General features: G+C 45.1%; 1 protein-coding gene and 1 long non-coding RNA gene across 3 annotated transcripts in view; one reads left to right on the plus strand and one right to left on the minus strand.

Moving 5' to 3' along the window:
• The window catches only part of RAPGEF4 (Rap guanine nucleotide exchange factor 4), a 175495-nt gene extending 174709 nt beyond the window's left edge, over positions 1-786 (minus strand). Inside the window, exon 1 of one of the 2 annotated variants that reach the window (XM_080973326.1) lies at positions 291-786. In XM_080973326.1, the coding sequence (XP_080829452.1) occupies positions 291-355 (65 nt within the window). In that variant the 5' untranslated portion in view covers positions 356-786. The remainder of the gene's footprint in view (positions 1-290) is intronic. The other variant, XM_080973327.1, reaches the window with a different exon arrangement.
• The window catches only part of LOC308458739, a 395423-nt gene that overhangs the window by 123258 nt on the left and 253801 nt on the right, over positions 1-18364 (plus strand). The gene's annotated exons all lie outside the window — the stretch shown is intronic.

Here is an 18364-nt window from a genome sequence, read left to right on the forward strand (position 1 = left end):
TCGGGGCTTGTTCTCACCTCGCCAGAGACACACGATAATACACCCGTGTGGAGAAAGCGCTCCCCCCCCCCCGCTTACAAACACGGGGGTCCCCTGCAAACCCACTACCCCGCCCTCTTCCCGCGCAGGGATTTCGATATTCCCACCCAGCTGCTTCGTGGGTTGAATGTATGCCTATATAGGCCACAGCTGTAACGAATGGATAAGAGGGGGACGACACCCAGTCAGGAGGGTGCACCCCATTCCCTCACACACACCCCAAAAAAAACCCACAAAGGCGCCGGTGGTACCTTTTATCCAGGCAAGCGATCCACTCGGTGGAGGAGGAAGAATGGGAAGTGTGAGCAGCAACCATCTTTTCCCAGGGCACCGACCCAGGCGGCTACTGATGCTGCCGCCGCCGCCGCCGCGGTGGGTGGCTGCTCGGCTCGGCTCCCTTCCTCCCCGCTGCCTGCCTGCTGCTCCTTGGCGCTTCCTCGCCGGCACCTTCAGCGCCTCCCTGCCCGCAGCCTGGAGGGGCTCCCGCCTGCAGCCGCCTCCCCGCGTCGCCCCGTCGCTGCGCAGTCGGCAGCAGCGCCACCTGGCTCGTCCGTCTCTGTCACCTAGGCGCCCGCCTTCTCCCCCCTTCCCTGGGCTCGTGCGGCGGGTCTGTTCTGCGAGCGCTGCAGTCTCCCTTTGGACACAATGGGCTAAATATAAACCCCTGAAGTCAGCCTCGGCAATGAAGAAGAAGAGGGGCCTCGGCTCTACGCTGCTTGGCGCAGAGGCTGGCGACGCTTGGGAGGGAGGAGGAGGAGGAGGAAGAGGGGCGCCTCACCTATCTTAACCCGCCGGGCCGGGCCTTCCTCTCCTGGCCCTGAGCTGCAATGGTAATATCACTGCGGCTGGAGACAAGGCCGCTGCCACCTGCCTCCAGAGAAATAGAAGAGAATGGAAGCTCTTGGTGCATATCATTCCTGAGGAAAAGCACCCCACACCCATTATTGCATTTCTCTCCCTACCGCCAAACCCTCTAGGACTCCAAAGTGCCGCACTCTGGTGGTCTCCCCTTGGCCTGCAGGGGATGTGTTATTTTTCTAGAAAAAGGTGCCGAAACTCTTCATGAGTGCCTCCCGTTTTCTTCTTTGGCAATCCCTCGAAGCTGAGTAAGATTGTCTTCCATGAACACGGTCTTAACAGCGAGTCCGTAACTGTGGAGGCCAATTCTGGACTCCCACGTCCTTCCACCATGGAGACATTGGTTTCCAGGCAAGAGTTGATCACAGTGAGGGTTTGCCAAGCGTGCCTTCCTCTTAGCACATTTCTCTCTTTCATCCTGAGTTCAAGCGTCTTCAAAGCCCACAGCACCTTTGGTAAAGGCTGTTCTCCAACTGGAGCACTTGCAGGCCAGTTTTTCCCAGTTCTCTGTGTTTATACTACATTTTTAAAGATTTGCCTTGAGAGTGTCTTTAAACCTCCTTTGTTGACCACCAGCATTACGCTTTCCATTTTTGAGTTCGGAATAGAGCAGCTTTAGAAGACGATATTCGGGCATCCACACAACATGACCATTCCAACGAAATTGATGTTGAAGAATCATTGCTTCTCTTATAATGGCAATGGCACCCACCTGAGAGGTGCCAGAACTGGGTTCTAGTGAGTTCCGGCTGAAGAAAAGCCCTGCCTCTCACCATACAAACCATGTCCAAACAAACCAAGCGTCCATTTAAGACATATCATGATTCCAATGCTATGGCCACAAACAGTCCAAGGTTTCTCTCACAAGGTACAACACAGCAAGCGGGAACTAACCAGATCCCTGGGATGCTTCCAATAACAGGAAGACTTGGGAAAGAGGCCTTATATATATTCTGGCCTTCTCAACTGCAGCCTAACCACAGCTGCTGGCAGTGAAGGAGTATCAGTAATTGCTTATACACCTGTAAACCCCCTACTCATAGGTAGCGTACTGACTCTGGGGTCCCTAGATACTTTTCATCACTCTTCGGCCTGGATCCCGAGCTTCTGGCACCAGCACTCTCAAGGATTGGGGGATGGCACCACCTCCTCCTCTGACATGCCTTCAGGTATCAATTCAGAGAACCTGGAACTCAGTGGGCCTTGCCTGCTCTTCAAGGTCCTTTTCTTGCAAGGCATCTAGTTCATCCTTGCATGCCTGGCACCCAGTCAGAGCTAGGCATGACACCAAGTCCTACATTCAGCATCATATATTGTTTGCCCCTAACAGCAAACCAGTTTGGAATTAACAGATCATCTGTCAGGGTCACTATTAAAGTGGAATGTTTCTCTTTCTGCTTCGCTTCCTTCAATGCAAAGTTGTACACACATAAGTGTAACATTTAGATCAGAGTTTCCCAAACTTGGGTCTTCATTTACAGTGGTACCTCGGGTTACAGGCGCTTCAGGTTACAGACTCCGCTAACCCAAAAATACTCGGGTTAAGAACTTTACCTCAGGATGAGGACAGAAATCGTGCAGCAGCAGCACGGGAGGCCCCATTAGCTAAAGTGGTACCTCAGGTTAAGAACAGTTTCAGGTTAAGAATGGATCTCCAGAACGAATTAAGTTCTTAACCTGAGGTCCCACTGTATTTTTTTGGACTGCAATTCCCATCATCTTTGACCACAGGTCCTGCTATCTAGGGATGATGGGAGTTGTAGTCCCAAAACAGCCGGAGACCCAAGTTTGGGAAACCCCAATTTAGATACATGTAAACTTTGTATGGTTCTTCAGTGCTGCCTTTGCCTTTACTTCAAAAGAGAAAGGTCTCCCTCAGGAAGTTGTGGACGCTCCTTCCTTAGAAGTTTTTTCAGCAGAGGTTGGTCATCTGTCATGGATGCTTTAGCTGAGATTGCAGGGGGTTAGACTGGATGACCCTTGGGGTCCCTTCCTACTCTGCAGTTCTATGTGCAGAACAATCCAAAATGTAAGGAGTGAAAATTACAATGGCGTAAAACTTTCCTAAGTTCTAGTTAACGGAAAGTATATGTGCTCATGTAGGTAGCATTTCAATTTTAGGTTTCTTTACCATCTTTGAAATCTCATGGCGACCCTGCGAGAAGCACTTGTTCTGAAATCTCATTATCACAACATCCCATGGGAGAAGCAGGAAGCAATTACATTAAGGAGACACTAGGGGAGCAGGGGGTTGATGTAATTTCATTACAGTATTGTGCCCTACTGAGACCACCAAGTGCTAGTGCAGTTTTTTGCTTCTGCATTTACGCATTTTTGGGTATATGTGTGCCTATGACTTGAAGGACAACCAACGGGCTGGGGCACAACTGCTTAGCTACACATCCCAACCTAGGGAGAGGGTTCATATCCAAAGTTGTATGCCTAACATTTGGTAACCATTGGTTAGCTATGGTAGGAAAGGTTAGCATCTTCCAGTAAGAACAAATGGACTAATTAAGGTGAAAATCCTAATTACATTTGCTTAAAGGAAGTTACATCTATTTCCAAATCATTGTGCTTAGAGCAGAGACACATGACTTTAGTTTTGCACACAGTAACAAACAAACAAACAAACTTCTGGTGGTTTAAATGCACCCCATGTTTGGAAAAGCACTGTCTGATACATGTGGTGGCAGTGTCCCTTTGTAGCTACATTTTGTGACTCTGCTTTTGAGCATGTATGTAAAGTTACCTATCAGCAGGTCCCTAAATCTCCTTTGCTGCCATTGTTAAGTTCTATTTTTGTAAGTTCTAATCTAAACTAATGCATAATGAGCATCCGCTGTAATTTTTAGTAACTGCTAGGATGTCAGTTTCTAGTGGCTGGTAGAGCTGTAATGAACTCTCGGGAACTGGAATAACCACATCAGAAAATAGGGATGGAGCTTGCTGGAATTTTTCATTTGGTTGCACAAAATCAGCTCATTAAGTCATTCAATTCACTAACCACCTTGTAATTTGAAACTGATGTAAGTGACTTTGACTGTCTTCTTAAAAAAAAACAATCGTTTCACAATTGATTGTGCAACTTAGGTTTTACTAATGTTAATAATTTTTGGCTCCCAGCTCCCTGGGTGGTATTTTGCCCTGAAGGTCATATGGTGTTCTTATTCTCAGCAAAACAAAGTTTTTTCTTCACCTTATGCTTCCTCTGTTAATCACACCTTCCTGCAATCTTTTTCCTCCTCCACGAAGTATTAAGTGAAAGGGCAGCTCATCCTTGTGGTCTTTTGAGACCTGAAATTTTCCAGAATTTGTTTTTTCCTTTAAAAAAAATTTAAAAAATACATTTTGTAAGTGCTGTTGTGTTGTCTGAATTGTTAAAGTAATTTTTAAATTGTATCATGCTTGTTATCTTCCTTAGTCATTTTGTTCTGACTTCTCCATTTTTTAATGTTACTCTCATGACTCCTTCTAATCACCAGCCATACCACCCACCTCCACAGTCCTTAAGGATGTGTCACAAGAGACATCAGTTTATGCACCAGGAGAATTCCAATTTGTGTCTGAGACTGAGTTGACACTGACAGGTAACCTGCAACATTTTCAGCCCAAGAGATGAGTTGCCCCTCTAAAAGCAAAGCACAGACACACTGTTAACATTCCCATTTTCACAGCAGCATTTTGCCCTGGCACTCCACACAAACCCAACGTAATCTTACAGCACAGTATTAATGCGCCTTAATTTCTGTCATGCTGGGTTGCTTTTATATGTCTTTAAAGTTTCTGTTTCTCTAAGCTCCTGGTGGTGGCACCCTTAAAACAAAAATACTGAAACTGAGAAAATTGAACTAGAGAAACAGGCATTGCCATTTATAGCTGATTAGCTGGCACACTGGTTGCATGACTCCTTGTAAAAGTAACTTTATACCCCAATATTTGCAGCCTTCTATCTAGAGTCTGAACTCATGTGCTCTTGATGCAAAACAGCTACAAGTTTATACATGAACATGACATTTCCATTTTATGGCCAGAACGAATTAGTAAGGAATGGAGCAAATGGAATACACAGACGGCTTAACTCTAGAAGAACACAACTCAGTGGAAAAGTGTTCCAGCAAGTGAAGAACAATGAAGAATGGCAGAACAAAGTATAAAAGAATCTCACCTAGGTAAGAACTGTGTTTTTGCTGCTGGAAACAGAAGGTAGATAGTGATTGTAAACATTACCTAGAATGCTGTTGGGCCATAGAAACCTCAACAGCAGCAGTTGTGCAATAAACCTGTCATCTTCAGATGCTACTTTCCTGCAAAAACAAAAGGAGGAATTCTGAAGTGAATTATTTTTTTTAAAAGATGCTATGCAGCAAAACTAAAATTAGGGCAATTAATTCCCATGTTGGTACACAAAGGTATCTGTGTATAATTCCCACTAGAGTTTGAGGTAGATTAAAAAGATTCACAAGATTTACTTTGCAATAAATCCTGCATTTTCAGAATACTTTCCTTATCTCAAATGGTCTCAGATTTTCCGAGCAACACATTCCCACTGCTTTCTTCCTCAGAAAGGGTCGTACTAGTGATAAATGAAGCAGCGACCCAGCGGTATTCAAAATGTCCTTCTGAGTTGTTAGCAACTTGAGTACAATTCCAAACACATTTATTTGGAACGTGGGTTTTGCTTTTATTTTTATATTTTTAAGGAACAGATCCAGTTTGCACAATACTCGCTTGATGTGGCAGGTACCAAAAACAATAACAAAAGATACAACTCCATGATCAGTCTTTCTTCTACACCGGGGGAGACAGAGGCTGGATCCGGATCTACTCATAGATCAGGAAGGATTTCTGACTTCCAATGGTGCAACAGTGGTTCTTTCTCTGTATTTGGATGCTGCGCTTAAGAAAACTTTGGGGGAAACCACGCACGGGAGCTGTCAAACTAAGGGCTCACATGTGGATGTTTCAAATAAACAGAAGAGCCCAACTCTTACTGCTTCGTTTTTGTTTTGGTCTTTTGCTTCACCACCTCTGTGCCTTCAGTACAACTCTACACAATCCAACTACTAGATTTGGGACTGACCATAACAAAGTTCCTAACTATTCCTGAATCACATCTACCACCACCCGTTTGTTATCATTAGTTGGAGGGGAGTTGCTTTTCTTTCTGGGTTCACTTCACTCAGCATATTTGGTCCACAACCAGTGATTAGACATACAGTACTGATGGAGAAACTATGGGAGGATCATTTCTTTGCCTGAACCATCAAAACAAAGTAGGTCAGAAGCAATCAGGAGCAAGCTTTCCTCCCTTACCATAGGAAGAATCCACCACTCCCAAAAGCTCTTTAAAAAGGATAAACCTAAACTATGTGTGTTTGAAGTATTCTTGACTGACAGGATATCCTACCCTTTCACCCAGTATGAATATTTCTGGAGTGAAGCAGTGTATTACTTATAACCCTGATGGATCACTTCAGCAACAGATTGAAAGCTGCACTCTTTCAACAGATGGTTTTTAAAATATTTTTTGCAGCACTAATTTAAATCTATTTTTGCAGAAGTAAGCAATCAAATATTTGAACACGACAGCCTCTAGGAAAACATGACCTCAAACAGAACTCCCTGTTCATAGCCGGCTGCTCAGAGGAACTTGGCTAGTTGAAGTGAAGGTCACAAGGGCTCATGTTTCCCTTCCATTTTGAGCCTCGCAGATCCTCATGAAATATTTTCTGTACATCCTCCGTGTGTGTGTGTGTTTTAGCTATGTCATTAAGGTCCAAACTAGATATGCAGAGACTCATGTCTATGCATCGAGTTGTTGCTGAAGCCCTATAAAAGCAGGAATGAGGTGGGGTGAAGTATAGTTCAGTAGTGGGTGGTCAACAAGGCTATGATGAATTGCCTACACTCTGAAACTGCCCCTTCCCAGCTGGAAGAAAATCCACTGTTTTCAGGAGGCGGGAGTATAGAACCAAATCAAATCTTTATCACTACAGTCAATGACTAGCGTCAAGCAAACAAGATAAAAGACACATAAAACACATTGTCCAAATGTTCAGATATTGCTTAGTGCCCTTTTGCAACCCACCCTTACTAAGTTTTCAATCACTCCTTCCCTGTTTGAAAAGGAATTCGGCATGGCATGCATTGGATTGGACCACCACGATGTCCAGTTTATCCACAACAGGACAGCAAACCTCTAGCAGTGGTAGCATCATGCGGTTGTCTACTAATGCAGTTTTGTTTCCTCTCAAGCAGGATAAATTTCAAAGCCCAGGATAAATTTCAAAGCCCATCCACATGAAATTAAAGTATTACATGTTGGCTTCTTATCAAGCAGAAAATGCCAAAATAAACTTTTGCCCGAAAGCAAAGAGCGAGTGAGGAAGGCAGGTTCCTCAAGATTGTTTTGAGGGAGAAGGATAGCTTTCCCCTCCGTTTGCTGTGACTCCAGTCTTGTGTTTTGAACAGTATAGGCAACAGCTGCAAAAATGCTGAGCTTCTTGGGCTTGCTGATCAGAAGGTCAGCGGTTCTAATCCCCGCGATGGGGTGAGCTCCCGTTGCTCTGTCCCAGCACCTGCCAACCTAGCAGTTTGAAAGCACACCAGTGCAAGTAGATAAATAGGTACCGCTGCGGCGGGAAGCTAAACAGCGTTTCCGTGCACTCTGGTTTCTATCACGGTGTTCTGATGTACCAGGAGTGGTTTAGTCAGGCTGGCCATATGACCCGGAAAGCTGTCTGTGGACAAACGCCAGCTCCCTTGGCCTAAAAGCGAGATGAGCGCCACAACCCTATAGTCGCCTTTGACCTCGGTCCTGTATACCTGAAGGAGCGTCTCCACCCCCATCATTAAGCCCGGACACTGAGATCCAGCGCCGAGGGCCTTCTGGCGGTTCCCTCATTGCGAGAAGTGAGGTTACAGGGAACCAGACAGAGGGCCTTCTCGGCAGTGGCGCCCACCCTGTGGAACACCCTCCCTTCAGATGTGAAGGAAATAAGCAGCTATCCTATTTTTAAAAGACATCTGAAGGCAGCCCTGTTCAGGGAAGTTTTTAATATTTAACGCTGTACTGTTTTTAACATTTGATTGGAAGCCGCCCAGAGTGGCTGGGGAAACTCAGCCAGATGGGCGGGGTATAAATAATAAATTATTATTATTATTATTATTATTATTATTATTATTCACTTCTACTGTGCTTTCCCTACCACTCAGTGCTGAAAACCAGGGATTTCATCCACAATGCTCCCATGTCCCCCCATATTCTGCCAGATGCTGGTTTGCTATTTGACAAATCAGTCCACCCCCTTTGTTGTATACAGCGGCAGATGAGCAAATTAGAATCGGGAGCTTCAGTGCAACTCCCAGGTCAATTTCTGTTTGGCAATATGCCCTGAGCCTGCCATCAAGGTTGATTGTTCAGCCTGCAGCTCCTGAGATGTAAAGAATCTATATTTGGAAAAGAGCATCTCTTGAAAGAGGAGTTTTGGGTAAGGGAATTCCCTCTCAGTTCATAGGGAAATTATTGGTGGTTTGCTCCAACACATAAACTTCCATACCTTTCTCCATCACCTCGATATGCATATGTTGATGGCTTTCCCACACCTGTAAGGCATAAAAGGGCGTGTTATCACATAACGTTGAATTTGTGTTCTGCATGCGGCTTTAGAGAAGGCTGCTAATTATATGGTATTTTATGCCCTGTGAAAAGAAAAGAAAAACGATTAAGTGAGATCATAATCTACTGTTCTGAACGACTCCAGAAAACACAGCTTAGAGAATGTTTGATTTCATAATACTTAAAAAAAACAAAAAAAAACCCTACCAGATGGAGGCGTTCTTAAATAGGATGAAAGCTTGTATTTATGTACAAAATTGATATTATTGCAAGTTCAAGTTTTGTTGCAGGGCGTTCTAGGGGTCAGAAGAAGCATAGAGAGAGATTTGATGTTGGCTTTGTTGATGCAGCAACTTCTGTTGTGCTGCTGCAAGGATTTTGCCAACCTTTTCAGGCCAGCAGACACATTCTGAATTTCGAGAAAGCATGCAGTCATATGCCTCCCCTCTTTCTCCCTCCCTTGCATACATACATACGTGTCCACAGGATTTTTTTCCAGGGTCTGGGGGGTTGGCAACAAAGTAAAACACTGAAAGGGTGAAGCAGGCTATATTCTCACACAAATGGAGTATTACGATGGCTGTACAGTTTGCCTCATATCTCAGGAGAAGAGTTAAGCACAATGACCCAATCTTCTCATTCTTCCCTGTGTTAGTTATCCTTCCTCCAGCAACAGCATTACAAGTCAAACACAGATTGGGGATCCCATGTCTGCCCTGTAACATGTACCGTATTTTTTGCCCCATAGGACACACTTTTTCCCCTCCAAAAATGAAGGGGAAATGTGTATGCGTCCTATGGGGTGAATGCAGGCTTTCGCTGAAGCCTGGAGAGCGAGAGGGGTCGGTGCGCACCGACCCCTCTTGCTCTCCAGGCTTTGCGCAGATCTCCGTAAGCTGTGGGAGCCCGCGCCGGGCTCACACGGCTTGCGAAGAGTTGCCTGCATGCCGAAGGCTGCGGAGAGTTGCCTGCATGCCGAAGGCTGGGCGCGCTGAGCTCAGCGCGCCCAGACTTCGCGCAGCTCTCGGCAAGGCGCGGGAGGCCTGCGCTGGGCTCCCACGGCTTGCAGAGAGTTGCCTGTTCTGGGGGCTGGGGTCGGGGGAAGCTTGGGCTTCCCCTGCCCCAGCCCCGCACCTGGGGTGGGAAATAAATTTTTCCCCTTTATTTCCCCCCCAAAAAACTAGGTGTGCCTTATGGGACAGTGCGTCCTATAGGGCAAAAAATACGGTAGTTCCAGCCCTTGCACAATGGAGAGTTCCCATCCAAGGGGAAATGTTACAAATCTGTAACGGCATGGCCATAGTCTCCAGAAACGTGCCTGGTGGTTTGCAGAACCAGCACTCCGTTTGTAGGACTAATTATAATCTACACATTCCAACCAAAATAGCTTGTGACCTACTTGTAGAAGAACATAAGCCATGAAATAAATACCATGGTGGAAAAAACAACAAGATTATACTACCATGAAAACATGATTGCTCTGTCTGTGTACATCGGGAAGTAGTGGCATGGATCCAGCACTCTACAGGGCAAGGCTCCGAAATTCACATGAAGCTCTATGCAAACAGGAAGGATAGTTCCTCGTTCATCTCACTTCCGTATGGGGAAATACTTTGCAGGCGTACAATTGTGATAGCAGAGCATTCCTGTTGAAGCGACTGAGGCAGCTCCTGCTTAGACCAAGTGCTCTGTGTGCAGTACAGTGGTACCTCGGGTTACATACGCTTCAGGTTACAGACTCCACTAACCCAGAAATAGTACCTCGGGTTAAGAACTTTGCTTCAGGATGAGAACAGAAATCACGCGGTGGCAGCGCGGCAGCAGCAGTAGGCCCCATTAGCTAAAGTGGTCTTCAGGTTAAGAACAGTTTCAGGTTAAGAACAGACCTCCAGAACGAATTAAATACTTAACCCAAGGTAGCACTATAGATATAAATAAAATCCATCTAGATTGCCCTGGTGCGGGGGCCCCCTTAGGAGCAGCCCACAGGCCCCAATTTGGCCAAATTGCTCCAATTGCCTTAAGGTCAGCCCTGGTGAGACTGTGCAGGGGTTGGACTGACAAGTTGTGCACCTTCTAAGTCCCTGGTGTCACTATTCAGAGTACAGTTTCAAGGACTTGTTATGTTCCAATAAGGGCGGGCACGTATTGGAAATCAGTTTTGTCACCTTCCCCGCCCCCCAACCCCGGGACGATGAGCCCAGCCACCTTTTATTCACAATCACATAAGCACTACACTACAGCATGGTCATAAACCTGTACGTTCAATCACTGAAATACACACCCAATATGTAGAAATGGAGATTTATTTATGAATGAACACTGTATTTTATTAATGGACTCTGCATTTTTGGATTCCCTAAGAGCCACCAATAGGGAGCTCTAGAATCTGACAGCTAACCAATTGGGTACTACCAAACAGCGACCCCTGTTGCTGAAAGCAGGTAACCAGCAGGAAATGCTTCAGCTCAGCCTTTGCACTGTCGACTGAACACCCCCTGCTGTGCAGATAATGGAGAAAGCTCGTAAATTGTATCCCTTCTGGCATCCTGGCCAACTCTATTATGCTGGTGTAAACCCTGGTGCACCAGAAGCCCAGAATTGCAGCAAATAAAATCTGCTCATATGTCAGCGACTGATAAGACTTGTCAACCAGTTCTTCCAAAGTCTTCCTAAATTATAAAGCTCCAAAATACAGGCCAAAAAAGAGAGCAGGTCTGGAAAGAGCGAGCCACTCAATTAGCACCACCGCTGAAAAGGCCCTTCTCCGTGTAACTCCTGCCCTGTAATTTGATAGAGTGCCCACTTGCCCTCCTTCTTCACATGGAATGCTCTCTATTGGAGTCTCCAGGTCCAGTACAAAGACCATAAGAAGGGAGAACAGGGACCTTGAAGTTCCCAACAGCTGTTAATCAAGCAAGTAAGCAAGCAAGCACACAGGTCACCTTTGTCACAGGACGCCTATGCCCTGGACAGGCCTGCACCCAATCTTGTTTTTGTACAATCTTGTTTGTTCTCAGTAACCAAAATTATATTACCAACATAAACAAGCAGAAAAATTGTTTTCCTTCATTGAAGGAATTGTACAAAACAAAGTGGCACTAATAAAGAAAAGTTCCAGGGTGGCAAAAGAAGCAAACTAAAACTGCTTTTGCAGTTCTTCAGAACTATCCAGCAATATCAAGTTATAGGAAAACTGGCGCTATTAACAACCCTTCTAGTTGGTTAATTGATTTGGCAACTTCCATGCACATGACGTCTGATGCTAATCCCCCCCCCCAAAGAGTTAAATGATAACTCATTAGAGGCAGCTACAGTTGCAAATGGAAACAAAATATCTGTGAAAGGAAGAGGAGCAGGTTTGCTCAAGTGTGTTGCAGGTAGAAATACTATTTGTAATGAAGTGATAGCAGTAGTTGCTCGAATTAACAAATAAGAAAGTTTTGAGAATTTAAATGCTAGATTAAAATTGATTAATTCATTGAGAAAGGGATTGTAAGAAAAAAAACCCAAAGGCCTAATTTGAATAATAGAGTGCCTGGTATCTGGTGGACAATCTCCTCCTTTATTTCCACGCTGTGGCTGCAGACCAAATCACCTGTCAGGAGAGCTATGAGATTCAGGTTGTCATTCCCAGCAGGTATATAACAGGAAGGCCTATGGCCTGCTCAGGAAATTACAACTTAATTTTCCTAAGAAATAATGCTTATTCCACAGGCAAGTAACTGTGCAGGCTCAGCAGTAGACACAGGGCTCAAGAGTCCACGAACAAGGCAAGAAGTTTAGGACTGGATGGAAGCTATGAAGACGTCCCAACATTTTCCCAAGTCCTGCCTGCCAAACTTTTGGAGACAAGGCATGGCACGCTCACTCACGAGGCTCACTTGTCCTGTGGGAATGCCAAGATTGCAAACATGCACTCCACTGGGGATGGTGAGTCTACTCCCATCAGCGAAGGTGGCCCCTGGTTCTAGGTGACAAGACCAAACTCCTGCTCAGTTGCCGCCACCTCCAGTTCGGCTTCCCCGTTCAGCTGCTCACAAGCTCCTCCCCAGCCTCCCCTGAGGCTCTCCCCTCTGCAGGGAGGTTGTGTGGAGGGGGTGGGGGAGGAGATGGCTTCCCTGCTCCTCCCTCCAACACATCCTCCAATTCACATTCCCACCATTCAGTTCCCCGCTCTGTTTCTGGCTCCTCCTGCATCTCAGGGCCTGCCAATCAAAACCTGATTCCCACAATGCTGTGGGGCTCACAACAAATAGCACTGATATTGTCCCGGGATGTTTCAATGTGTTTTTGCACTGCCCCCATCTACAAGTTGCATATAACAGGGTGGGCTTGTCTGCTCAAACAGTACAAATGCTAGGCATCCACATTGCCTAGAATGTATGTTTGATGGAAAAGTGACTCTTTCACAAGACCCATGTGAACTTTGGCCCTACCTCATTTACTTGTTGTGACAGCAAGATGGAGGTTCACCTTCTACGTTGCTTTGAGCTACTTGGAAGAAGCTTGGGATAAAAACGCAATTAATGAAAGTGTGCCAGATGTGAGTTTGGAATCTGCGCTAACCCTCACAATCTGCTCATAGGCATGGCAGGGCACCCAGCCTCTGAACGTAATGATAGTCACATCAAACATTTTTGGCTGGTAGTTCCTACGGTACTCCAGGGGAACCTCATGCTTCCTGATATATTTATGGCGTCCCTTTTCCCGTCTTAAAATGCAATGCTGCATAACTTTCCCTTATGGCAGAGTTGGTTTAAATATTGTTTGCTGGATTTACTCCCTAATCTTTAGGCATTCTTGTGCAGAGGCAATACATTTGTTTTCAATTACATTATACTATAGCAGCCCTTCTGTCATGCCATAATCTACTTACCAAAGCTGATTAGTTACATTACATTTGATGCAGAGCCAAGCCTCACCCCCTGCTTTTCCATTAATGCTACAGCACTCACCCCCCCCCCATGCTCTGATCAGGGCCTGCAAAGTTGAGTCAGAAAGGCATGCTGGAACACTGAGCCTTGGAATTGCCAGACCAGATCAGACATGCTGTGTGTATAGTCCAGCAACTTGTTTCGAGATTGCCTGCGATAAGTACATAAGTCAACCTTGCTCACCCCACTTCCTTGTAACTCTTTCAATCCCAGCTACATAAGGCAGACGTTTGCAGTTGAGATCATCAACAAATAAAAGATAAATTAAAGTGCATGTCAGACCACACCTGCAATACTGTATCCAGTTCTGGACACCACACTTTCAGAAGGATGCTGACAAGCTGGAACGTGTGCACAGGAAGGCAGCAAAGATGATCAAGGGTTTGGAAACCAAGTCTTGAGAGGAACGGTTGAAGGAGCTGGGTATGTTTAGCCTGGAAAAGAGGAGACTGAGAGATGATAGCCATCTTCAAATATCTTAAGGGCTGTCACATGGAAGAGGGAACAAGTTTGCTTTCTCCTGATCTGGAAAAAAGGACTCAAACCAATGGCTTCTTCTTGTTGTTGTTGATTTGTTTGTTTGTTTGTTTATACCCCACCCATCTGGTTGGGTTTCCCAACAGAATATTAAAAACACAATAAAACACCAAACATTAAAAACTTCCCTAAACAGGGCTGCCTTCAGATGTTTTCTAAAAGTCAGGTAGTTGTTTATTTTCTTGACATCTGATGGGAGGGCATTCCACAGGACGGGCGCCACTACCTAGAAGGCCCTCTGCCTGGTTCCCTGTAACCTCGCATGGAGGGAACCATCAGAAGGCCCTCAGTGATGGGTCTCAGTATCCGGGCTGAATGATGGGGGTGGAGACGCTCCTTCAGGTATGGAGGGCCGAGGCCGTTTAGGGCTTTAAAGGTCAGCACCTGAGATTCCAACTTATAAACATCAGGGAAAAAACTTTCTGGCAGTAAGAACTCTTTGACAGTGGAACAGTCTCCCTGGGGAGGTTGTGGACCCTCCTTCCTTGGAGGTTTTTAAGCGGAGATTGGATGGTAATCTGTCATGGATGCTTTAGCTGAGATTCCTGCATCACAGGGGGTTGGACCCTTGAGGTCCCTTCCAGCTCTACAAGTCTATGATTCTATGATTTATTCATTTAGGGGGCAATCCTATAACACCTGGGAATCCCACTGAATCCATTGGACTTAATTCTGAGTGTACATCCATAGGGCACTGATTGTGGCTCTCCAGGATTTCAGACAGGGTTCTCCCAGACTTGAACCTGGGACTGAAACTCTGGAGAGCTGTGGTCGACCAGTATAAACATGACTTGGTGGTGAACCAGTGGTTTGACTTGGTGTAAGGCGGCTTCCTGTCCTCCATTTGTACACTACTAACTTGTTAGCACAAATCCAAACGTTGGCAGAAAGTCAAAATCCCCAGAACAGTAGGAATTGGCACATAGTGAACTGGACTTACAGTGCAATCCTAACTATTTTGCTTGTAAGTCCTGCTGAATTCAATGGGGCTTACTCCTAGGTAAGTGAGGTTATGTTAGCAGCCTTAGATCTCATACTTAGCTATTGCCTTATGGCTCTGATGCAAAAATCCATGTGGACAGCTATTTAAATGAATAAATCATAGAATCATATAATTGTAGTGTTTGAGGGGACTACAAGGACCATCTAGTCCAACCCCCTGCAATATGGGGATCTTTAGCCCAGCGTAAGGCTCGAACCCACAACCCTGAGATTTACTATAGTCATAAACCACAGAGCCTAGGGCTTGCTGATCGGAAGGTCGGCAGTTCGAATCCCTGCGACGGGGTGAGCTCCTGTTGTTTGGTCCCAGCTCCTGCCCACCTAGCAGTTCGAAAGCACATCAAAGTGCAAGTAGATAAATAGGTACCACTCTGGTGGGAAAGTAAACGGTGTTTCCGTGTGCTGCTCTGGTTCTCCAGAAGCGGCTTAGTCATGCCGGCCACATGACCCGGAAGCTGTCTGTGGACAAACGCCGGCTCCCTTGGCCTATAGAGAGAGATGAGCGCGCAACCCCAGAGTCGTCCGTGACTGGACCTAATGGTCAGGGTACCTTTACCTTTACGGCTCGAACCCACAACCCTGAGATTAACTATAGTCATGGACCATGCTGCAGATTGCTAATCACATTTACAAACTTGCATTATATATCAAAGTTTTATTTTGGGAGCACTATCCACAGTACCATACACTCTACAAAGTTTTCAAAGGCTTAGTATGCATTCCTTTCCAATGGGCTTTCTGCCCTTATTCACACCTCTTGTCTTTCCAAACCTGGCAATCCAACATAACTCGAAAATGCTTCCATTTGGCTGCACATGATCTGGTCAGCAGCAGCAGTGGGAACAGCCCAAGCCAGACTGCAATTCATGTTTCAGGAATGTCTCTTGTGGGGGTTGAGAAACAACTACTTAGTTAAAAGCATTTCACAGCAATGCAAATGCCCAACAATAGAAAAGAGAAAAATATGTGTGGTCAGTACGCTTTCAGTTTTTCATGTCTTTACAACAATGCCTGAACTCTTTCCTTTTTTTGCCAACCCTTTTCTTCAAAGGTGCAGTCAAAGGGATTCATTTAAATATCATAATGAGTTCATGAGGTACAAGGATAGCAACTTGAGGTGGATATAATAAGGATAATAATGTCCATTCAACAATAATATATTGTTTACAGAATAAAATGCACTAGTTTCTTGATGCATATGTAGATTATACGCTTTAAAGCACACTTTTATTGCCCTAAATGAAGTGCTTAGTTTATCCCCTTTCAAATGTTGCTCCGTGCGGAAACTAAACATGTAACAAGCTACATTAGGGATTATAAGTAGGTGGCAGAATGCAGATTAAGATCATTGGTCTATGAAGCCCAGCACCATCCTGGCTGGCAGTGGCTTGCCAAGGCCTTTTGTTGTTGTTGTTTAGTCGTTTAGTCATGTCCGACTCTTTGTGACCCCATGGACCAGAGCACGCCAGGCACTCCTGTCTTCCACTGCCTCCCGCAGTTTGGTCAAACTCATGCTGGTAGCTTCGAGAACACTGTCCAACCATCTCGTCCTCTGTCGTCCCCTTCCCCTTGTGCCCTCCATCTTTCCCAACATCAGGGTCTTTTCCAGGGAGTCTTCTCTTCTCATGAGGTGGCCAAAGTATTGGAGCCTCAGCTTCACGATCTGTCCTTCCAGTGAGAACTCAGGGCTGATTTCCTTCAGAATGGATAGGTTTGATCTTCTTTCAGTCCATGGGACTCTCAAGAGTCTCCTCCAGCACCATAATTCAAAAGCATCAATTCTTCGGCAATCAGCCTTCTTTATGGCCAGCTCTCACTTCCATACATCACTACTGGGAAACCATAGCTTTTACTATACGGACCTTTGTTGGCAAGGTGATGTATCTACTTTTTAAGATGCTGCAGATGCCAATAAGTTCCTCCTGTTACAGAAGGAACCTATTCTTCCGGACGAGCTAGGGGGCTCCCTTGCATGCCAAGGCACCTGAGCCCCAAAGTTCCCAGGAGAACAATAAATCGCACTGACACAGAATATTTGGTTTATGGGTTTGAATAGGCCACAACTTTATTGGTTACAGATGTGAGCAGTTTGGCTTAGGCATTGGGGTGAAGACAGGCTATATCTTGACTCCTGCCCATCTGCTGGGAGCCCACGGAAGGGTAAACCACTGATAGGGGGTGCCCTGTAACTTACATCAGATAGTGGGGTCCCTGTAGGGGCTGTGACATGGCCCTAGCCCAGGCTTCAGACAGTATTCACACCCCGAATCCCTTTAACAGGATACCCTTACTGAGGCAGGGGAAGGCAACAACCTCCCCTCCATCCATTACTGAAGCAACACCTATTACAGAATCTCCAGTCTGAACCTTGCATAGCGCTGCCCAGGGTACCATTGAAGCCTTGCCTCTATACTGTTGAGGCCATTGCTCAGAATAAAAAGGGAGGGGTAAAGGAAGAAGGAATCTAGGGTTAGATAAGGACAAGAATTGGGGAACTTCAAAGTGTGAGAATCAGGGAAGATGGGGAGAGAGTGTCCTTCATTCCAAAGTCCTGCTGACCTATCATATGTCACGGGCCATTCCTTCATTGGTTATAAATCCAGTGGTCAAGAGCCAGGGAAGAACGGAGCATCATTCAGGAAGCATGTGTTTTGTTTGGTTTGGTTTGGTTTGCAAAATGATTCACAAAATTATTTTCCATGCCTTCCAGTAACGTTTGGAGGATTGCAGCAATTTTATTTATTTATTTTAAATAAGCAGCATATCCTATTTTGAGTGCTTGGAGTAGGCTAACATTTTAAAAAAACAAAACCAAGAATACAGATAAAATAACTACATAATACATAAGATATCTGTTTAATTGCAGATTTTAAAAAGAAATGTTCCCAATTCACTTTTTATTCTGGGCTGTGAATCAAACACTGGTTTTTAGTTGGGGGGAGGAGAAACACATGATGTCAAAATGCTATAAATTGTTCATATTTTACTATGTATGGTAAAAAAATGTAGTCTACAAATGGCACCAGTCCAATATAGTTTAGAAACATCTTATTCAATGGTTAAACAGATCAAACCAAAAATGTTATTTTTTTAAGAAGCACAGAAGTATTTACAGCTTAACAAATCTTATGGGCCGCAGTGTCTTTGGCATGAACTGAAATTCATGATATTGTTTTGCCCACGTTACAGGGATGAATGAGATCACAGAAAAGAAGATATTAGGAGCACAGAAACCGGCAAAATCTCTCTCTCAATATATATATATCTCAGTACTTTAAAAGACTGAACCCTATGTAGTTTCTTAACTTGAACAATTTTTCTTTGTGATTGCATAAGATGCAAAACTAGTGTGTCCCACTTTACAGAGCAC

This window comes from Podarcis pityusensis (genome assembly GCF_964106645.2).
Source record: "Podarcis pityusensis genome assembly, chromosome: 1".
NCBI classification, from domain to species: Eukaryota; Metazoa; Chordata; class Lepidosauria; order Squamata; family Lacertidae; genus Podarcis; species Podarcis pityusensis.